General features: G+C 44.9%; 1 protein-coding gene and 1 long non-coding RNA gene across 4 annotated transcripts in view; one reads left to right on the top strand and one right to left on the bottom strand.

Annotated features, from left to right (window-relative positions):
- The window catches only part of C14H18orf63 (chromosome 14 C18orf63 homolog), a 27,389-nt gene extending 17,447 nt beyond the window's left edge, over positions 1 to 9,942 (top strand). The window contains exons 11-13 of the mRNA XM_029922469.1: positions 7,320 to 8,348; positions 8,528 to 8,617; positions 9,705 to 9,942. Coding sequence (XP_029778329.1) covers positions 7,320 to 8,348; positions 8,528 to 8,617; positions 9,705 to 9,710 — 1,125 coding nt within the window. The 3' untranslated portion in view covers positions 9,711 to 9,942. The remainder of the gene's footprint in view (positions 1 to 7,319; positions 8,349 to 8,527; positions 8,618 to 9,704) is intronic.
- Positions 1 to 23,481, bottom strand: part of LOC115278036 — a 26,506-nt gene extending 3,025 nt beyond the window's left edge. For 2 of the 3 annotated variants that reach the window (XR_003902651.1, XR_003902650.1), the window contains exons 1-3: positions 23,266 to 23,481; positions 22,286 to 22,421; positions 3,368 to 3,448 (exon numbers count right to left, since the gene is read on the bottom strand). This is a non-coding gene — a long non-coding RNA (uncharacterized LOC115278036). Of the gene's footprint in view, positions 1 to 3,367; positions 3,449 to 21,785; positions 22,019 to 22,285; positions 22,422 to 23,265 lie in introns of those variants that run through there. The other variant, XR_003902652.1, reaches the window with a different exon arrangement.

Below are 23,481 nucleotides of genomic sequence, written 5' to 3'. Positions count from 1 at the left end.
AGTGAATCTGGACAATATACTTGAGCAAATTTGCTTTCTAAATGTAAAATAACTCTTAATTGGAAATCCTGGTCTTTATATTGCTCTTGACAGTAAGAATTTATCATGCTCGGTTTTATTGAGTGCCTTCTGTGTGCCAGCTGCTTTTATGTGTATTATTTCATCTTAATCATCAAAACACACTCTTGGAATAAAGAATTGTTTTCCAAGTTTTGCAGAAGAAACTGAAGCTGAGAGCATCCATGTAAATTAACCAAAGCCACACAGTTAAATACATTGCAGAATTAGATCCGAAACCCCAGAGGCAGTGTCTTAGTCATGAAACGGGGAACAGTTTAGATCTGTTGTCAGGAGCCCTCGCTCTAAGAACCCTGACGAGGTGCCTGAGCTTAGGCAAGTTGCTTGATCACCTTGTGCCTCAGCTGCCTTGTAAGACGAGGCATGGTAGTGGCGGTGAGAATAACATTGGGTGCAAACTGGGCTCTCTAGGAAGCGGACTCTGGAGTCGAGTGCACTGCTGTTTACTGGGGACTGAACTTGGAACACTTGCAGACAGGGAAGCTGGAGGAAGATGGGGTCAAGGAAGGAGTCAAAGCAGAGCAGGTACAGGTAGCCTGGGCCAACCTTCTGAGGAGCCCTGAGGCTAAAACAGCTCCCCGTGGTGGGTTTTCATCGTCCCAATAGCCCGGCCTCTGTGCCCCTCCTTTATCTGCCATTGCATTTGGCCACCGGGGAACAGGCATGTCCTAAGATGAGGTAGGTTTTCCCCTGCAGGGCCAGCTCCCAGGAGTGGGGGCAACAGCCCTCTGTGAGGGGGACCTGAGCAACATGTCACCATGTGCTTCGCAGTATTTTATTTCTTGCTTTAGGATCAGATAATACTTCGAACTGTTCCTTGTACTTAGTGAGCTCTCAGTAAATGTTAGTCCCTGTTGTTGCAACACTACATGTTAGCTCCAAGATTCAGGTAGTCTAAAAAGCAGAAGTTTAAAAAGTAAAAAATAGGGGTAGCTGGGTGGCTCAGTTGGTTAAGTGTCCATCTTTGACTCAGGTCATGATCTCACTGTGAATGGGTTCAGGCCCCGCTTTGGACTCTGTGCTGACAACTCAGAGCCTGGAGCCTGCTTCAAATTCTGTCTCCCTCTCTCTCTGCACCTCCCCCACCCACAACTTTGTCTCTCTCTCTCTCTCAAAAATGAATAAACATTTTAAAAAATTTTAAGTAAAAAATAAAGTAATCAGACTATTTGATAAAACTCAGCTGACTTTTTAAAAAATTAAATTAGCAGGAGTGCTTTACCAAACTAGTTTTTCTTTTAACTGATTGAAGTTCTCAAAGATATGCAAAAGAAATTACTATAACGAACCTCATATGCCCATCATCTAGCTCTCCTTTGACATATTTTTGGGTGGGGAGTAAACTGGAGTATTTTAAAAGAAACCCAAGATATGGGACTTCTGGATGACTCACTCTGTTAAGCATCCGACTTCAGCTCAGGTCATGATCTCACAGTTTGTGGTTTCAAGCCCTGCATCAGGCTCCATGCTGACAGGGTGGAGACTGCTTGGGATTCTCTCTTTTTCCCTCCCCAACTCACACTTTCTCTCTCTTAAAATAAATAAATTTAAAAAAAAAAACCAACATATGATGTTATTTATCTGTAAAGACTTTAGTATGCATCTCTGACAGGAGCTTTTAAAAAATTATTTAAGAATAATTCTTTAGGGGCACCTGGATGGCTCAGTTGGTTAAGCCTCCGACTTTGGGTCCAGTCATGATTTCACATTTGTTGGTGTGAGCCCCGCATCAGGTTCTGTGCTGACAGCTAGCTCAGAGCCTGGAGGCTGCTTCATATTCTGTGTCTCCCTCTCTCTCTGACCCTCCCCTGCTCTCGCTGTCTCTCTTTGTCTCTCAAAAAATAAATAAAAAACATTAAAAAAATTTAAAAAAAAACAATAATTCTTTAGTATCATGTAGTATCAGTCCACATTCTATCAAAGACTTATCTTAGAGGTTTTGTTTAAATCATAATCCAAGCAAGGTCCACATAATTTCATTTGGTTGTTACATCTCTTAAGTCTCTTTTATTCTATAATATTCCAAACTCCCTTTCCTTTTATTTATGTCAGTTATTCGCTGGAAGACTGGACCATTTGTCCAGGAGAATGTCCCATATTCTGGATCTGACTGTTGCTTTCTGATGTCATATTATTTGAAGTTAACATATTCTTCTAAACCTCATATTTCCTGCAAGTCTGTGGTTAGATCTAAGCGTAACTGAATTCTGGTTCAACTTTAACCAGGAAACACTCAGGTGGTTTAATACACAGAACCATATTTTAATAGATAAAACACATTTGATCAGTCATTGTGGTCAGTCCTTAAGTTTTGTTTAATCATTGCCTTAATTCTAGGACTCCATTAAATGACATCCATTCATATCTAAAGATAGGTTAAGGCTTTTGGTTTTCCTCTACAATGTATGTTAACATACCAAGTTATGTAAGTTGTATGTAAAGTTCTAGAAATTAAAAGTTAATTTAGCCACATTTGCAGTGACACCTGGCAGAATAATGGTAATAATGTAGTAAATCATATGATTTTTGTTCAGCTGTGGCTTCATAAAGCTTTGGTTTTTGACCATTTAAGTATTTTAAGTTCTGTGAATTATTTATGATCTCATCTTCTGTTTACATAGTACTGTTTTGTAGTCTTTTTATAAATTTTGAATATAAACCTAGAGGTTTCACCCTTTGGGCTATTTATTTTAGAATTTGAAAGAATGAGTAAACAATGCATTGACAAGCTAGGGGGCAAAACAAGCCTTTGTAAGTTATTTTCATCAGATGTATATTCCTAAGACAGATGAAGACAAAACTGGGTGAGAATATAAACATATTTCAGACATATTCTATGTAAGTTTTATGTCAGAATACAAGTAATCTATTCTCATATGAATTTGCTTAGAACAAGTTTTTCTTTTGGAGCCTCAAGTATGAGTATGTTGTTTAAAAGTTACTATAGTTTATGAAACTCAAGAGTCAAAAAAATAGCTTAGTTCTTCAACCCTTTTTTCACCAAATGGAAACATATATATTGAAACATTTTAAGATGACCCAGTCACTTTTGATAAAAAAACTCTCTTTGATGCAGAATTTCATTGAAATTTAAGAATTGTTACTTTCCTCATGGTAGTATCTATACAAGAAAAGGCTGTGTAGGGTGAGGACAGTTGTTGTATTTGCCAAAATGGTCCATGAGAATGAATGCCCTAAGCTCTGTTTCTGGACACCTACAAGAATGATGGGTGGATACTTGGCTTCTGCTAACTCTGCAACTGAAAAACCAAAGGCATTCATAACTGACCTTTCCAGCAGAAACTGCAGAAATGTGGCTTCGTCTCACGTCTTCCTTTCAAGTAGTATGATTGTGTCTAATTGGTTGAGCCTAAGTGGAAAGGAGAAAATGTCCATTTCAGATTTCCAGGCACCAGTATGGGAAGGAACACTGGACAGAGGGTACGATGGATGAAGAACTTCCGTCCACCATACCCATCGCACAGTCCCAGCTGGGTAATGCAGGGGTAAGGGAGGCATTCATTTCTTGACCTAGATTGGTCTGATGTTTGTGGTCTCTGCTCATGAAGTATCTTGACGAAGAGAGTCTACAGGGTGTTCCTCTAGCTCCCTTGTACGGAGGGTCTTCAGAAGAACACCTGCTTCCCCTCTTCAGTGTCTTCAGAAGTACACATCAAACCCTGTTATGGGTTGAATTTGGCCTCCTTGTTCCATATTCATGTGTTGAAGTCCTAACCCCAACATCTCAGGATTTGGTCTTATTTGAAATAGGGTCATAGATATAATTAGTTAAGATCAGGTCATACTGGAAGAGAATGGGCCTCTAATCCAGTATGAATGGCATTTTATAAAGGGGAAATTTGGAGCCAGGCACAGGTACAGGGAGACCTCCATGTGAACATGAAGATGACCATCTACAAGTCAAGAGGAGAGACTTGAGACAGATAATTTCTTCATGACCCCAGTCCTAACAACACCTTGATTTCAGACTTCTAGCCTCCTGAAACTTGAGGCAATACGTTTCTGTTGCTTAAGCCACTGAGTCATGGTAATTGTTAAAGTAGCCCTATTAAACGAATACACCCCTTTGTGATGCTTTTTCATTCAGGGCAGCAATCTCCAGGGGTTGTAAGCCAGCTCTTATTCCTTAGCCAACTCTGAATCCCTTCACTCAGGATCATGAAACCCGTCTGGGTCCTCAGTGCCCTCTGAAAATTATGGGGAAGTAAAGTGTATTTCTGCCCTACTGACACGGATAAGCCACCAACTTGAGAAATATACAGACAGACAAGAAGTGAGCCCTCCTCATCTATTTTCGGCATCAACTCAAATGTCACCCAGGATTTTTCTTTGCGTCTTCCCACTTCTCCTGAGAGTAGCCAGGGTAGGAGAAGGAATATTGTTCTCCAGGTCAACATGGTGTTATGTCAGCTTAATGCTAGAAGTATATTTTTTCTGAATTCCTTTCTCTACATGGTTTTGGCTTAGGTAACATGTGATTAGAAAGGTGGAGGTTAAGCGAGAACCATGTTTACACTTGGAAGGTCTGTGTGAGGCCTGTGTGACAGCCATGTCACACACCATGGGGTTGTCCTATGGCACCTGGTTGGTGTGGAGAAATAATTGGGCCATGGCTCCTTCATCTCCCACCATCTCTCCTTTCTAAACCTCTCTAAAGCCTGCATCAGGTTTTTGTGAAACTTCACCGCAAAGTGCACTAGCCCTTTGGTACTATGACATTGGAGGCTTGAAGTTGGCAAGAGATGACATGGGCTCTGGCTAGAGATGGAATGCTTTGTGACATGTACTCCATTTTTCAAGATGGCCATAAGATTGTCCATCCCCACACCCTGATGACCAATGACAACACTCATGCTCTTGTAGGGTGGAGTCTATGTTCCCTCCTCCTGGGTCTGGGCAGGACTGTGGCAGAGGTGACGCTATGTGGCTTCCAAGGCTAGATCAGGTAGAAGCTGTCTCTCTCAGGATACTTGCTCTGGGATCCCAGGCCAAATAAGGGGCTGCTGGAAGCTAATCCAGTTTACAGCCAGGATCTACCATCACACACAAGTGAAGAAGTAATGCCAGCCCCAAGGTCATCTCAATGCTGCTCCATGGAGAGACTCCGAACTAAGCCAAGTCAGCTCCCAGAATTATGAGAGAGGAGACAATTATTGTTTTGAGCCACTAAGTTTTGTGTGATTTACTTGCCTATAATCAGTGAATGGATTGCTGTCTTAGTTTATCTTTACCTATTTCCAACTCTTATCTCCAGTAGTGGAGAGAGGTAAATCACTTGTACTGGTTTGCACATTATTCCAAGTTGTGACTCAATGGGTTTTTGATGCCAGAGAGTGAGAAAACAACTCCCCATTTCATGTATCAGATTATTGCCACATGTCACTTTTTTACAGACACTAGGACTCAAATACATATTTTGAAAGACTGTAGGAGTGCCTGGGTGGCTCAGTCGGTTGAGATTCCAACTTTGGCTCAGGTCATGATTTTATGTTCATGGGTGCAAGCCCTGCATTGGGCTCTGTCAGCACAGAGCTTAGAGCCTGCTTTGGCTCTAAGCCATGCAGCCAATGTTTCAAAAAATAAAAAATAGGGGCACCTGGGTGGCTCAGTCGGTTAAGCGTCTGGCTTCAGCTCAGGTCAAGATCTCATAGTTCATGGGTTCAAGCCCCACATGGGGCTCTGGGCTGATAGCTAGCTCAGAGCCTGGAGCCTGATTCAGATTCTGTATCTCCTTCTCTCTCTGACCCTCCCCTGCTTGCACTGTCTGTCTCTGTCTCTCAAAAATAAATAAAAAACATAAAAAATTATAATAAAAAATAAAAGACTATAAACACTTCCCATTAACAGGTGACTAGATAAACAAAATGTGGAATTTTTATGCAATGGAATATTATCCAGGTATAGAAAGAAAGAAAATTCTGATGCCTGCTACAACATGAATGAACCCTGAAAACATGCTGAGTGAAATAAGCCAGACATAAAAAGACAAATATTGTCTGATTCCACTTATACAGTATACCTGAAGTGGGCAAATTCATAGAGAGAGAATAGAGGCTCCCAGGAACTGCAAAGGGAGAGAAGGGGAGTTGCTGCCGAAGACCACGGAGTTTCTGTTTGGAATGAAGAAAAAGTCGTGGAAACAGAGAGTGGTGATGGTTACACAACTTAAGTTCAATGAAGAATGTATCAAGGCCACCGAACTGTGTACCTAAACATGCCCGGGGGCTCAGTGGGTTAGGTGTCCGCCTTCAGCTCAGGTCCTGATCTCACGGTTCATGGGTTCCAGCCCTGCGTCAGGCTCTGTGCTGGCAGCTCGGAGCCTGGGGCCTGCTGCCGATTCTGTCTCGTGCCCTCTTTCTGCCCCTCCCCCACTTGTAGTCTGCCTCTCTCTCTCTCAAAAATAAACCTGAAAAAAAAATTTAAATGGTTAAAATAGTAAACTTTATGTTTTATCTATATTACCACAATTTCTTTTAAAAGACTATAAGCACTAGGCTGTCTTTGGAGTATCTGACAAGTCAATCTGACAGATCCTTGTTGAATTGCTACCAGGTAGCAGCACTTTTTTAGGCAATGAGAATAGAAATGATCAAGGCACAGACAGCCATTGCCCTAGAGTCAAAATCCTAGTTAAAGGCCTGGTATAGATGCAACCACCTCTTCCATTCATTAATTGCTTGGAACAAATATTTTGTAGTAACTGTGTTGAAGGGCTTAAGAATTCGAAGTAGGTAAGAATAAGTAATGGTTCCTACCATTAAAGGTGATGGAATACGCATGCTCCAAGTTACAAACACTGCTTTTTACTGGTGTGTGTGTGTGTGTGTGTGTGTGTGTGTGAGTGACTGTTACTGATAGTAGAACCAGGGAAGCTGAGGAGGAAACAAGTGTACAGAAGAAGGAGAGACATTCTGAGTGAGAACAGCATGGAAATACTTGGAACAATGGGGAGCTAACTGTAGTTTTCATAGTCAATGTATATAGAAAGTAGAGCCTATCTTCATCTTGAAATATCTTGAAAGGCTGGGATCTAAAAACAGGATGCAAACCATAAGAAGTATATGTGTTTCCTCAAGAAGGCTCATTTGTTCTTTGTCTTTCTTTTCTATTTTATATGTTGTAGTGTTGTTTTGTATTCTTACTTTGATATTTTATATCATTTCTTTCCCATTAAGAACATTTTTATATTAAAAAAATTTTTTTAATCTCTATCCTTTTAGGAAAACAAAGTCAAGACACCTAATCTGACCACTAAACAAATGTTCAGGTCCTCTCTGACTTGGGTCCCCTGCACCAGGCCTGTCCTGGCTCAGTGTCTTCTACCAGGTTCAGTAGCCATGGACCACAAGAGAGAACTTCTGGGCAGCCAGCTGAAGACGCCCTGGGTGTCCTCAGCACCACACCGTCGGCAGCAGTCTGTTCAGAGCAGAAAGAAACCCCTCTCTGACAAGGCCCCACAGGCACATCTGGAAGCACCAAAGTCCGACACAGGAAACCTTCAAGTTCAAGGCGCAGACTTTAGCTCCCAGAATAATACTGCCCCTAAATTCATACCAGTTTTTAAAACTCGATCCATACAGATGAACAAAAAGATCTTAGAACCTGGCAACCTGAAAAGGGAAGAGCATGTTGTTACTGAATCTAAATGCTTCTCACTTAAAACTAGTGTGATCCAAAATGACAAGCTGAATGTAGATCCAGCTATTAAAAAAAGATCTAATCGTAACATTCAGATGAATGCTAGAAATTTAAATCAGAAGATTTCAAGACTTCTTCAAGAAAAAATTACTGAGTCCTGTCAAAATATGACAAAATATCCCCCTTTGGATGGAGAATCACCAACTGTGAGTTTAAATGAAAGTAAACACATCTCAAATAGTTCAGTATCTCATATATCAAATAAGAGTTTAGGTGTAATAAAAAGTGCTGTTGACTTCCAAGTGAGTAGAAGAGAAAATTTAACAAGGAAATATATAACACAAATTTTAGTGAAGGGCCACGAGTCACTAAAAATGAAAAAACAACCACACATCTTTGAATCAGACACAGAAACAGAAGATCCCCAACTACCACAGCCACAATCAATAAATCAGACTATAAAAGCTGATGTGAGTGACCACAAATTGATGATGGTAAGCGAAACAGCCCACAGGTCTAAAAGAAGACTCTGTCAAGAATCTTCAAAAGCTTCAAAGAGACCTCATTCCAACACTATCCATCATGGACAGTCCAGTTTTCCTAAGAGTAAGGTAAAAAAAAATTGGGGGTATTTATCATAAGGTAGGCCCTTAAAGTCCCTAAATAAAGATTTAAATGATTTGCCAAAAGTCATCTAGAAACATGATGAGAAACAGAACATCCCCCCTAACACAACTGCGAGCACATACAGTTCATTTCCACCAAGTGTGATTCTTCAATCTGATTACAGATGCGTGTTGCGGACAGATCAAAAGCTCAGAAATCTCTCGTCATTCCTAAAACCCGGAACGTGGATATGAAGGAAGGACATGTCCACCAGGTAACTTAAGTGACATATTTTGATGTTTTTCATTACATTATCTGAACTGGAATTGTCACGTTTAGAGATCCCCAACCTCTTGGTAAGAAGGAGCGACTTTTAAATTCTTTGAAGCCTTATAATCAGCAAGGAAATAAGAAATGTTGGGGACAGTGCAGCCCTTTAGTGAGGGCCATACACAGAATCTGTGGCAAATCGTAAAGGAGCCCACAGAGGGATGAGGTGGAGAGAGGCTGCCTCCCACTGTGCTCCGCGGTCTCTGCAGACTAAGAAGAGGTCATGGAGGTAGCAGACGGCCTGAAGATCTGAGTCCACAACCACTGGAACGTGGACTGTTGGGACTTTTACCCATGATAACATGAGTTAAAATTTACTCCACAAAATCGCAGTGCTGGCTAAAGTCAAACTTGAGATTTAGCTGATAATGCTGAGTCCAAGTCACTGAATTCAGAAAACCATGCATCTGGAAATTACATTTTATTCCGTTCTACCATCTGTTTTATTCTAAGAACAAACATATTACTAAAATATCCGCAAATACCTCTTTTGCTCAGAACTGTTGGACTATTTTCAATTCAAATTCCTTTATGAACAAAATAGAAAACATTTTCTTCTTCTATAAATGCTATTTCGTTCTATAATTAATAGAATTTCAGCCTGATTTCAGTTAACCAAAAGTACTTAATTCTATTCCTCTTTTAAGAAATTATGTTGTGGTTCATGTAGTTTTTGACATCTTACATTTTAATATACCCAGTAGGTGGTTAAGGGAAAAAAGTGTGTGTGCTAGAATGCCTTAAAATTTTTCATTTTAGTTTTAAAAATAAATGAAATCTATTCCAGATTTCATAATTTTTAGAAGGATAGCACTTTCCCACTTTGAATTACTTAAGACCTAAGATAATTTTTAAGTTAAAAAAACATTCCATCACCTAGAAATAATAGCATAGCGAGAAAAACTACAGGATATCATTATAGGAAATTATTTCTGCCAAATATGAAGTTGACATATACCTTGTAAAAAATTTGAGTGATACAAAAACAGTTTCAAGAGAAAAGTAAAAGAATCTGTAATTCCTCTTTGCAGAGATAGCCCTCCGAACGTGGATGGACATTCACAGACACCTGTCAACAGGAAATCGGGCCTCATGCACTGCTGTGGGAGCTCCTTTATCACTGGACAATCGTTATCCTCACGGGTGCCCAGGATTCATTCTGTAGCGCGGGGGTGTTACTATATTAACGGTCCCTACTGGCTGACATTTAAGTTGTTGCCAGCTTTCCACTGTGGTGACAATATTGTATAAACTATTTTGTAAAAGATAGGCAAGTATAGAGTTGTTTTGTTAGTTGAAAATATCTTCATTTTCTCAATTTTTATTGAAACTTGTTTGAATTTATTATTTTTATCCTTGATAAAATGAAATTAAAAGCCGGGATAATTCCAAATCTAATTAGGGAAAACTAAATTGTATTTCCTTGTTAAAATTTCGGCGGCTTACATGCATCATGGCCAGCACGCCCGCTCCGCCCTCAGTCATTCTTCACATGCCAGCTGCATGTTAGTTTCAGAGCCATTACAACTTTAAATAATTTAATGTTTGCCTAAATACAGAATCTTAAAAGATTAGCCATTTAATTTAAAAACCTATGTTAATATCCCAAATTAATGCTAAGAATCATCTTCATAGAAATGTAAAAATACTTTTCATGTACTATTTATAGTTTAAATTTCTTCACCTGCATTTGCTGCCGCACCCCTGTAAACTGGTTAGATCATCACCACTTCACAGAACTTTTATTCTCAAACGTTCTTCATTTCATTCAATAGGTATTGATTTAGTATCTGCTATGTACCGAGCACTATTGTAGAATGCTTGGAATATGTCAGTGAACACTGGCCTTAGGGTATTTTGGTGACCACGGAGAGAGACGACAAACATGACGTGTGTTTGGCTGGGTCACATCTCACTTGAGATGAAAAGGAACAGGCTTTGGAGTAGGAGGAAGGTTGGGGATTGACGGTCACGTTTCACAATGTGGAGGCCTCGATGGCGAGAACTCCACCGAGCGACAGAGGCAGAAGCCCGACTGGGTTTAGGGGAGAAGAGAGGAGGGAGAAATAAAAATCGTGTGTAGATGGCTCTTCCAGGTGTCATCAGTGGACTTCTCAGAACCTTATTTTCTTCTACCTGTAACAATTCTATCCTTTGATTATCCCCGTCTTGAAAAGTATTCTCCCACGGCCTCTATAATCTTACATCTCTTGACACAAACGCTTTGCTCCCCTAGCTGACGGGCACTGGGTACCCACGGACCTGGAAGGAAGAGCCGTGGTTATGCCAGACGCACCTGGGACACAGGAGGGCTGGGGAGAAGGGCGCTCCAAAGGGGCCGTGTGACGAAAGCACGAAGAGGTACTGTGTTTAGGAACAGTGAACACCGGCTCTGCGGTGGCCGTGAGTGACTGCACACCAGGCCACGGTGACAGCGGGGAGTGTTAGGCCAGGCAGCAAAATCATGTGGGGGCCGCTCCAGAAGCCCAATCCGGGCAGAGAGAACAGAAAATAAGACACTACTGGGGCGCCTGGGTGGCTCAGTCGGTTAAGCCTCCGACTTCGGCTCAGGTCAGATCTCATGTTCGTGGGTTCGAGCCCCGCGTCAGGCTCTGTGCTGACAGCTAGCTCAGGGCCTGGAGCCTGCTTCCGGTTCTGTGTCTCCTTCTTTCTCTGCCCCTCCCCCTCTCATGCTCTGTCTCTCTCTGTATCAAAAATCAATAAAACATTAAAAAAATTAAAAAAAAAAAAGACACTACTGACAGACCTAGAGGGGCCAGCAGGGAAACGGGCTGTCGATGGGACACGCTGGAGGCAGGGTCCGAGGTGAAGCTGGATATTCAATCCTGAACCCCTGCAAGAAGAATGTCGCTTTTTACAATTACGGAACGTGGAAGGGCAGCGGGGAATATGTAGCAGGAAGACGGCGGGGTCAGTCCACCATGAACCGAGCCGGTGGAGCTGGCAGGAGCTCCAGGTGAGGACGCCAAGGCCAACAGCCAAGAGCATTAAAGCTCCGGGAAATGCAGCTGGGGCAGCGTCCACATGGGACTGTCAGTCGTGGGAGAGGCAGGGAGTGAAGAGGAGGGCACGGATGGCCATTCTGAGCGCAGGGTAGTGCACGTAAGGAATGGGGGAGGGGAGAGGCCAGAACGAGGGGAGGGGTCCCAGAGCCAAGGACACGGGAGTGTGCACATGGCAAGGTCGGCACCCCTGCATGCCCAGGAGGAGACCTGAGACCCGGCGCGCTCAGGCCTCCCAGGCCCCTGCGGCGGCTACAGTGTGACGGTGGCCTAGGGCACAGTCGGGCGGACAGGAACCAAGCACTGGTCCTCCGCAGGCAGGACACCTGCACCGAGTCCCGGATGGCCTGAAGGGACGGCAAGGAGAAAGGGACACGTGAACTGAAACAAAAGGACAACACTCCACCAGGAACAGACAGCTGGTGAGAATACATAAAATGGAAAGGATTTCTCCATCCTGAGTTTTTCCTCTATAATTTTTTTTGAAATTCTGGAACCTATGGCCCCTAAATACTAACAGAGAAAAACCATAAATAGTTGATCATCTTAGCTTATTAGTTTTTGTTTTATAGGAGGAATGTTCATGAGTGATTTTCTTAATATTTCATGTCTCTTTCATTCTGTTTTTGGCCAGAGAAAAATTTCCCAGTTCCTACAAAAAATAAAATGCATCAATATTTTATTGTATTCTACAAAGCCCATCTTGGCTGCTACTATATATTCATTATATTGTTAAGTTTATGAATTTAAGTATTTGAAGAATGTTTTGCTATTGATATTTAGCCATGAAAGAAATTACATATCGTATATGCATAATATTTTTTAACTTTGTTCCACTAGCTTTTTTACAGAGTGTCAATAGGAATTATTTCCAGTTGGTAGCCTATATCCCTATGTAAAAATAGTAGAAATCTGCAGTTGTAATCAAGGAGAAACTTGGCAAAACATAATTGATTCTATGGTTTATTATGTGCCTACTTATCACATAATTTAGGAATAAAATATTTACGTCTCTGAAAACATGAGTTAAGCTGCCTTAAAGTAGAATCTTGGGTATATGCTTAGAAGGAACATACATCAAGGCACCTGAGGGACTCAGTCAGGAAAGCATCTGACTTGGGCTCTGGTCGTGATCTCACAGTTCGTGAGTTCCATCCCCCATCCAGCTCGGTGCTGACAAGCTTGGAGCCTGGAGCCTGCTTCGGATTCTGTGTCTCCCTCTCTCTCTCTCTGCCCCTCCCCTACTCGCACTCTGTCTCTGTCTCTCTCTCAAAAATAAATAAGCATTAAAAAAATTAAAAAGGAACATATGTCAACATAATCATTTAACTAAAATGAATAGTATAATGGAGTTTTATAAACATACTGTTTAAACTATTAAAAGTTTTCTTTAAAATGTGGATTTTTTTTTCCAAATCCATTCGTAGTTCTGCTCCATACCAGCGCTGCTATAGCGAGATAAACACGCACGGCACCTTTACGTCGCAGAGTCCCGCCTACACTCTTTCCCTTCAGTTCTGGACCCAGTGAGCTTGCTTTGGTCTGAGTCAGAATTTGAAAACTAGCCTCTCTGTTGGAGCTCCCGTTTTCGATAATGGCAGGCTACGTTATTTAAAGCAAACCTGTCACAGAAGACAACCAATAATGCTGGTTACATTTTTTTTAAGTTCACAGAAACATTCAAGAACCAAAAGGACACAAGGAATTACCAGCATAAAGGCTAAGAGATCAGAGGATTCAAAATCACTTTTGTTCTTAAGACACTCGGTAAGCCACCTGGAGCCGGAGCTGTGTTTTGATGACGTGGAGGAGTGAGGGGAACAGAAATGTGAAACGCCAGTGCCTACGAAAGGTGGGGGGCCTAGCGGACATGCCCGCTCACTCTGCAGTGGCCTTGCTTTGCTGGGACCCTGAAACGGTGCTCAGTGTGGAGGAGAGCCAGCAGTCCCCGCCCCCAGGGCTGTGGGTGCACCGCCGCAGTGTGAGAAGAGTAGGGGGGACACACGCCCCATTGGGTCTCAGCCCAGACTCACCAAGGTGATCCAGGAGAGCCCAAACCGCGAATTCCACTTAAAATAATATACAAAAGTGCCAGAAATACCAAAAGCTTTAGGGAGAAAACAAAAGGTTTTTGAATGATAGTAAAGAATATCAAAGTAAACGGAGACCTGTGCTTTGTTCATAGATTGGAAACTCGATAATGGAAAGATTCGGTTGTGATTTTGAGCCAAACTTCCACAGGTCTGTTTTAGAACCTGATCGGCTTGCTCACTGATAGGGGCATGCAGAAGTCAAGAAGAAACAAAGACTCAGAGAAAAACAAGAAGAGCGAGAAGTTTTTCTCTTTCTCTCCAGACGGCAAGATTTCTACAAAGCTAAAATAATAAAAACACTATGGTATGGGTGCCCATGTTGACAAGGCCACTGACACAAAAGGGCCCAGAAACAGACTGTAAATCAGTAAGATTTCATAGACTGTTCGTAATGGCTCGCACAGCACCAAACGGCCTTCAGGAATCTTACTGACATGATAAGAAGTGAGGTGGGAAAGAGCTTCCAATCCTGTGAAGTTCAAAACCAGAAAAGATCCAACCATATTGTTTAAGGATTTTTTTTTGCTATAGTTAATATTTCATTCGTCCTTTCAATGCTTTTTCAAGGCGGACCCACTGGCCTGGACGGTCAGAGCCCCCGGGGCAGCGACCTCTCAGGTGAGCCGCACTGCTTCACGACGTGCAAGACTTTTTTAACACGTGATACCAAAGAAGGATTTAGAAGACACGGAGACGTGATCCTTGTCATGAGTGTCAGTGATCTGCAAACGCACGCAATGCTTCAACACCTTTCTTCACCTCGCGCTTCTCACTCTTTCCTCTGCCTCCTGCCCGGTGTAACCTTTAGAACAATTGTGACCCCGCCCCGTGAGTCTCTAATCCAGGCAGGATTTGGCAGGGGTGCCTGGAGCTGCATTAGAAAAAGCCCTTCCAGAGCTGAGGGGTGCAGGAGAGGAACCCTCCCCCTCCCCTCTGTGTCCCTTGAGAATCACACTTAGTCGGGCGAGGCCAGCACCCCCAAATCCTCCCGGCGCACAGCACTGAGAACGATTTGAGAAACCAGGGCTGGGGCGCCTGGGTGGCTCGGTGGGTTGAGCGTCCGGCTTCAGCTCAGGTCACAATCTCGCAGTTTGTGGGTTCGAGCCCCGCGTTGGGCTCTGTGCTGACAGCTCAGAGCCTGGAGCCTGTCTTTGGATTCTGTGTCTCCCTCTCTTCTGACCCGCCCCTGCTCACACTGTCTGTCTGTCTCTCAAAAGAAAATTAAAAACATTTAAAAAATTTAAAAAATTTGAGAAACCAGGGTAGGCTTCTCTCAGAAGCAGAAAGGCCTGTGTTCTCAGCGATCCTGAGTCCATCTGGTGTTAACCACGTGCTGTGCTGACGTCACCCGGGCCAGGCAAATGCCTGTGGATGAAGACGTCCCAGGCCTGGCCGGTCCCTGCCGCCCGTGCCATCTCCCAGCTCAGGAGGTCCCCTCGGACTCAGCGAGCTGGCCCCGGGCCCCAGTAGGAACGGCCGGTAACGGTTATGACCCAGACGCTCACGGCCTGTCTACAAGGCAGAGAGCTCCTGTGTTAGAAACTGCGAAGGCCCTGCGCCCCCCGCGGCGGTAAATTCAACTTGCCTTTCTCCTCCTCAGAACTTGCTTTAAGACTTTGTAAAATAAAGCAAGCCACGCTGCATATGGGGCTGCTGAGATGAAACAAAGCAAAGCATTTTTAGCTCTATTTCTCTTTAACCACATTTACCACATTTCGTTACTTTGCTGCCGACTATTGCTCTGTGGTCCCCGAGGAAATAACCAGATGAAATTGAGAATAAAAACAACATAAAGTAGGATATTCAATACGCCAGGTTGCATGTACCCAGTCGGGTCACACAATGATTAAATTTAGCCCTCGTCAACCTGGTTTCAAGTGCAGTGCAGTCCTGGGGGCGGCGAGAAACGGAACGTTTCCTCCACGTTATCAGAAAATATTTATATGGACACGTACGGGGCTGGGCGCTCCTGTCGCAGAGGAACATCGATGTGCGCCAGGCAGGTTCGCCTCTGAGGGGCTCCCGAACGCCACGTTTGTACCACTGACTCGACGAGGATTTGATTCGGCCAAAGACCGTGTTAGCCGGAGTCCCTCTCCACGCACGTACTCCCCGCCGCAGCTCCGCCCTGTCGCTCCAGGAACGGGCATCGAGTTCCACGTGGGTGTGGGGAGCCCTGGCATTTCTCCGCTTGGACTTCGTCTGCCCCAAATTTTCAACTTTGAATGCGCTGTCTCATTGTATGAAAAGAGGCACCAAAGTGTAAACCATCTGTGTCGGTCAGAAGGAAGAGTTTCCAGATATTTAAAGTTAATTATATAACAAGGCTGTGTAATTTCTTCCTGGGCAGAGGGAGGGTGGGATTTCCAAATCAAACTGGTTCACTTTTGCCTGGACTGGTTTTAATTAACTGACAATTTTCTGGAAAGCATGGAGATAGACCAGATTCCTCTCAAGGTCCCTTCAAGCCGGCCTGCTCTTTGCTGAAGGACAGAATGTAAGAACAGAAAGAGGTCAAGTCCAGTTCTTTCACTGAGCAGTGAGGGAGCCAAGATACAGAGTGAGCGTAATTCACATCATTATTATAATTATAAGGAAAAAATAATTCCGGTGCTTTACAGTCTCTTCTTGCTCTTGCTTTGCTTTGCTTTTCCTTCTTTCTTTCTTTCTTCCCTTCCTTCCTTCCTCCTTCCCTCCCTCCTTTCTGTCTTTCTTTCTTTCTTCCTTCCTTCCTTCTTTCTTTCTTCTTAAGAAAGAGCATGCAGGCAGGGCAGAGAGAGAGAGAGAGAGAGAGAGAGAGAGAGAGAGAGGATCCTAAGCAGGCTCCATGTTCAGTGTGGAGCCCCATATGGGATTCGGTCTCACTACACAGAGATCATGACCTGAGCCGAAATCAAGAGTTGACGCTTAACCAACTGAGCCACCCAGGCGCCCACTCATCTTGATCTTAAAAAAAAAAAACTTTGTTTCAAAAAAAAAAACCACCATGAATTCAAAAGCATTTATAAAGTATAAACATGCAACTTAGAGATTAAAAATGAAGTATAGACGTTATGGTAACTGTCCAAGGTCAGAGACTTCAGAAGCTTCCACAGAAGGGAAGTACTCCCCCGCCCGGAATACTTTGTTAGTCATTCCCATGCTTTTTACAGTTTCACCACGTATGTGGCTCTCTCCCCATACAGTACATCTGTTGGCTGTGTGGGTTACCTCACCGCCACATGTATCCCCTGTGACGTCTTTCTTATACTCATCATGATGATCTTAGGTCCAACCAGGCTGATGCTCCTGTTCTTGTCTATTCCTTTTCCTTCTGTTGGACTGTCCCATCGCACGAATATGCCACAACTTGTCCATTCCACTGCTGAGGGGCTCTGGGTTCTTTCCACCTGGCACTTAGCTGGTTTTTTTTTAATTTGCTTTGCGTGTGGTTTGCATACAGGCAAGTTTCTCAGGCTCTGGAGGTGACATGTGAAGGGAGAGCCAACTTTGAATTCTAAAGTGACAGTGGAGCTGAGTCCTGGGTGGTGGGAAGGAGGCAGTCATGTGAAGATAGGGAGCAGCATGTCCCAGGAAGGAGAAGCAACAAACACAAAGGCTCTCGGGTAAGAAATCATGGAGCGCAGAGGAAGAGCAAGCCGGCCCCGGCGGCTGGAGCGGTAGGAGGGGAGCCCCAACAGAAAGCAGAAGCCAGATGGCTCAGACACCACGGCAAGGTCGATGCTTGGAGGCTGGCAAGGAGCCTATTCAGGGGATGCGTGGAGAACGGGTCCCACCAGGACAAGACATCAGGTCATCCTGATGTCATCTACGTCATCCAAGCCAGACATGGTAAAGGCTTAGATAAGGAAAGAAAGAGTGGAGACGGAGACACAGACCGAACTCAGAAATACTTTGGAGACAGACACATGAACTTCATAGTGGGTTGAATGTGAAGGTGAGAAACAGAAATCAACATGAGTCCTACGTTTTTGCCTTAAAAAAGGAGCGACTCATCATGGGATTTCCTGAGATGCAGAAGGCCAGAGGAAGGACAGAAGTGCTTTGAAGACATGGAGAAAATAAGTGTTTTTGTTTTAGCAGCATTAGGCTAGAGATGCCTAACTGACTTCCGGAGGAAGTACCAGGTAGGCAGTGAGTCTGGAGAGAGGTCTGGCCTGGAGATGCATGTCTGCAGTCACCAGCCTATCACTGGTCGTTAAAGTCCTGGGAGAAGTAAGATTACCTAGGCAAGGCGGAGAAGGGAAGAGGTCCGAGATCTGGCCCTAGGGTACCCCCACCATTTCTGCACAAGCTGAAGGAGACGAGCCACCAAAGAATGTGGAAGTAAGGGAACCAAAGAGTTGGTATCATGGGAGCCAGGAGATGGAACTCTTTCTGGAAGGAAGGTACGCTGGACTGAATGGTGCCAAAAGGTCAAGGACAAGAGAGGACAGAGAAATGCACAGACACTTGCACAGACAGGTGGTCACCTTGAAAAAGCCCTTTTCCCTGAGGGGTGGGGCCACACCCTATAAGAGCCGATGCCAGTAAACATGAGATAAGGAAGTGGAGGCTGAACCCAGGACCAGACAAAAGGGAAGCGATCACCGGTGTGGAGAGGGCAGTTAGGAAGGGTTTTGCTTTGTGCAGGATGGAAGATACCAGAGAGTGTCTGCACCCCGACGGCCCGGATTCTCAAGTGGGAGCTCTGAGGAGCAGGAGTGTCCTGGAGAAAGTGAGAGAGGATCCAAACACAGGAGGAGAGGCTGACCTGTGATTTGAGCAGACGCTCATGAAGATTAGTATCCAGTGTGCTCACCACCAGGTAATTTACAACCGTAAAAACTTAGAAACCAACAGTTCACCAGTAGGATAGTTTCCTATAAGTCACAGCACATCTGCAAAACGGAAGGTTATGCAAACCGCTCTCTGGGGTCCTGTGTGCACACAAGTGACCTACAGAAACATACGTCTGGATTTTGAAAAGGAAAATATACTTCGGTATTACATACGTAAAAACTTCTGACAGGAAGTGCATCAGAACATTACCAGCGGCTACTTTGTGTACTGTTTTGGGTGACCTTTCTCTTTCATATGCATTTGTAAAATGTCCCCAGCGTTTATAATGAACTATTTGTATTTTCCAAAAAAAGACAAATCATGTCAGTGTTTTGAAAAGTGGATGGGGCATGTCACAGCATTTTTCTCTTTTGGCCAGACAGCCATTTCCTTTTGCTTGGTATGTGCAAAAATATCACAGGAGAGATACTGTTTAGATTTCGTTTAATTCCACATTGGTTTTCCGGTTTTTTTCTTATCTGTTGCATCTCCTCGTGGTGTTAGGCATGTTTCAGTCTGACATGTGCCAAGTTGTTGCTTACGCTCTTTCTAGAGCACTGGGCAATCGCCCAGACACTTCTAAATAGTCCTGCCAGGAAGCATGACAGGAATATTGCCAGAGAAGTCACCCGGCACCTTTGTGACATGAAGATGATAAAATAGGAGGGCCCTGGAGCCTTTTAGGGAATCCCAATAACTCATTTAATTGAGAAATTGCACCTTTGAGCAGCTGAAACCACAAGAACAGATCAGTTTTCTCAATGGTGAATATTTAAGTAACTGTTGGAGCCAGGCTAAGTATATGATCCCAGGAACCGTGCAGATTCCCAAATAGAATTCAGAGCTGTCGTCAAGTTGGAAGAGCAAGTGGATGCCAGGAAATGACTGATGTTGACCACAATCTGTAATCCCCAAATCCTGACCTCACTGACCTATAACCACAAATGTAATGGTGTATTTCCACTAAAATAGTTCATTCATTCATTTGTCACATATTTAATCAGGACCTACTATGTGCAGGAGCTACACTCGGGGCCAGATATGCAATATCACGTGTATTAGTCCCAGGTGCTGTTTCCCTGTCCAGTGGGGAAGAGACACAAATCCAACACGTCATAAGGATGCATTAAATGCTACCACAAAGGAAGTACAGCGAGCTTTCATGGAAGCCATAGCAGGAGCCTGGTTTCCAGGAAGAAGGGAAGTTTAAGCTAGGATATTTTGATGGGTGGGAATCAGTGGTGTGAACTGGAGGTGTGTGGGCAGAGTAATGGTGTGCGTGTGAAAACCCAGAGAAAAGCAGGAGAACTCCAAGGAGCCAAGAAGGTCAGCAGACCTGGAATGCAAGGCAGGAGGAGCTGTGAGAGCAGCTGGGCAGGGGGGCCTGGAGATTTAGGAGGGAGGAACACAAGACTGCAGGTGGGGGATCGTGCAGGGACTCAGTGGCATGATGCAGAGAAATACACTGGTTAAGAAACTTCCAGGAAGTACAGCTGCCAGGACTTAGTGGTTAGCTGATATAATGGAAACTTTCAATCTTTCTCTTTTCTAATACAAACAACCAGTGCTATTCCTGATCCTCTAAGCACTGCTTTAGCTGCATCCCACAATTTTGGCATGTTGTGGTTATATCTTCATTCAGCTTAAAATACTTTCAAATTCTATTTAGAAACTTGTTCTTTAATTTTCAAATATGTGTGGCCATTTCAGGTCCCTTTCTGTCATTGTTTTCTAGTTCAACGGTACTGTGGTCATTCACTGTAAATGTATTTACCAAGACCTGTTCTGCAGCCCCATCTATGGTCTGTGTGCTGGACTACCCCAAACCCAGTTGATTCCCTTCCCTCTTCTACCTGACTTCACCTTGCCTCACCTGACTTCCTCTTTGCTTTTTTCATTTTCAATCTCCAGTACATAGGAGTGAAGAGGTCAGGCCTGCATGTATTTCCTGCTGTCTGCGGATTTTTTCTTGACCCTGCCTGTGAGGAATTATGCACCAACTCCACAAAAATAAGCAATAAAATATTGGCACATTGTAGGGCAAATCCATATTTGGGAAAGAAAACTGCTCTAAAGAATTACAGTCTGTAGAAATAAGATGCTGACCACAATAATTACACCCTTTACCTTGTTATGCAGAGGAAGTCTGGGCTCCCCAGAACCAGAGCCACACGGTTTCAAGTATCTCCCTCCTTCCTGGAAGAGGGTATTCTACCCCCTGGGGCGGCTTCCCAGAAGCAAAATACATGCAGCTTCAAAGACTAATTCAACCTCCTATCTCTTAAGATATTGTAGGAATTTGAGGATTACAATGACCATTCTCTCTTCTTTAAGGATCTGTACATATAACTTGGTATCTACCTGGTCTCACCCAGGGCATTACCCTTTATTAGTGTCGTTTGGTGGGGAAGAGAGTCATGTGTTGAGCTGGGAACATGAGCTGGGAACTGTGGATTCTGCTCCGCCTGCCGGGAGGAGCTAGAACATAAACACGACCCCTGAATCCATGTGTTCTTAGTGATATCTAAAGCCATCTCCTAACCGCACTACCTTTTGTCCTTCTCTAACCATAGTAGCATCTAGAAAGGGGTCGTTCAACCTCTTTCTCACAGCCCTGTGATTCTGCTAAGTTTTGAGACACTGGTCATTTCTCTCATTACAGGATTGGAATCCTCTTTAATGGGATCAAAATTGTGCTCCGGAAACACTGTACAGGTCCCTGCCTTGTGTACTAACAGTCAAGGAGACGAAGGGGGAAAGAGAGCTGGGGAGAGTGAGGGACACAAATCATGAGAGACTACTGAATACTGAAAATGAACCGTGGACTGAAGGGGGAGGGGGAGGGAGGGAAGGGGATGATGGTCATGGAGGGGGGCACTTGTGGGGAGAAGCGCTGGGTGTATTATGGAAACCAATTTGAAAATAAACTATTAAAAAAAAAGAAACAACTGATAAAAATAAGTGAGGAAATCCTGGAGTTGGTAGTTTGAATTCCTCGAATTCCTTAAAGTCACAAATTCTAGGGAATTCAGGAGTATGTAAAGGGAAGAAAGCAAGGAGGGTTTTCTTCTGCCATCCAGAGCGTTGTCCTTTGAAAGAGGGTGTGGAGAGAACAGGGTGTCTAGGAAGGTTAAGAACTTGGGCGGTAGCCTGCAGCCACTTTAATTGAGACCAGTTTGAGGGCACTTTTTATTCTCTGCTGAAAGTTATTTCTTCCCGGGGGCCTTAAAAACCATGATGTCTACCCACACCCCTTAACTGGAAACTTCTAGCCACATCTGTCCCACATCTGAGAAGATCACATGTGCTTCTGTGGGCGTCTTGAGTGCTGCTCTAGCCCTCGCATTTCATTTTCGAGCCCCCGTCAGGCTCCGGTTTTGAATTCCACAGTCCTGCCTTAGCCACAGCCTAATGAGAGAAGATGTCATACATTCTCGAGTGTCCCCAACGAGTCTCGGCAACCCCACACCCCATGAGGCTCCCGAGACAGGGCAACAAGTCAGCTTCTCTGCAAATGACTATCTGTCCCTGTCCTTAGGACACCGGCCCTGCTCCCGTCACATCGCCACCCCTGGGAACTGCCAGCTGCCAACGGCCTCCAGGGCCCTCATGACAGAGGCCTTCGGTGTTAAGATTGTTCTCCAAATGCCACTGTCTCACTGTCTACCCCCTCACCATGCGAGTTCTTCAGTGCAGTCTGTGCTGGTGCCTTAAAACCTTCTCCTGGCTTTGTGCTGAGCAAACCTCGCCCAGATGGGTCTGGCAGTTCCATCCGCACAAGGTTAAGACGTGGGAGGCCACACCGTTTATTCTGGGAGAAATCCAGAAGAAAGAATATGTGTGTAAGAAAGAGTGGTGGAAATTACTGGAGAGGACTTGGCATCCACAGGGCTTGCCCTGTGGCCACTTCCTCAGCCCCCGACAGTAGAGTCAGCCCCCCCCCCCAAATGCGGACTGGGCGGAGGCTGGGAGACCCTGAGCCAGCAAAACCAAGGTGGGTCCCTGTCCATCGGCTCCCGGCGGCAATGCGCTGCAAGCTTTGCTGAAAGCTCCAAGCTTTCTGCATCCCAGAGTCACAAGGACCCCGGGCCCCTTCCGCAGCGTGTGTTCGCGCGGGGAGACGCTTGGACTCTCAGTGTACCCCGTAAAGCCTAGCGAGAGGCGTCGCCAGCGGCACTGGACGCGTGCAGAGGCGGGGGGGAGCGAGGGAAGCCTCGGGAACGGACAGGAGGCCGGAGGGTTGCAGGTGTATCTAGTTGCTGACCCCAGTGGGGGTGGTGAGGTGATGCTGCAGGGCAGAAGGTGTAAAGGGGGCCTGGGGTCTAAATAGGGGAGCCTTGCAAGGGCTCCGGACCTTGTGGGCACCTGCTAACTCTGTAAAGTCAAGGGCAAATGGAAGAAGGGAGAAGGGTCTCCACTCCCCCTCCCTCCCCCGTTCCCGTCACGTGGCCCCCAAGGCTCTCACTGCACGGTCTGCTGCCTACCCGGGACCCCGGGAAGCAGACTTTGTCCCTCTGCCGGCAGGAGGCTGCAGTGTAGGAAATGACGACGTTTGCCACACGGGGAGCCGCTGTTCGGACTACATGTTCAAGGGCCTTCGCGCGCTGCTTCCTCAGGGAATCAAATCTCCGGTGATGGGCGGAAAGGAACCTCACCTGCGATCCGGGGCCTTGTGAAAGCTGACATCACCAACACCTGTGGCTCGGGGCGTGGAGGGGGTGGGGCGCAAGGGCAGGTGAGCCTGGCGTCCCTGCCGGTGGCCAGAGAGCACAGGCAAGCCGGTGCCAGGGGCCGTGGACCACAGGGGCTGAGCTTGGGGCCTAGCCCCGGCCCGAGGGAGGTGTTCCTGGGACGCTGTCGCTAGGCCGGTG

The sequence above is a fragment of the Suricata suricatta genome, chromosome 14, assembly GCF_006229205.1.
Source record: "Suricata suricatta isolate VVHF042 chromosome 14, meerkat_22Aug2017_6uvM2_HiC, whole genome shotgun sequence".
In the NCBI taxonomy this organism is placed as follows: Eukaryota; Metazoa; Chordata; class Mammalia; order Carnivora; family Herpestidae; genus Suricata; species Suricata suricatta.
Note: the sequence above shows the minus strand (reverse complement) of the source record. Positions and strands in the feature narration are given on the sequence as shown.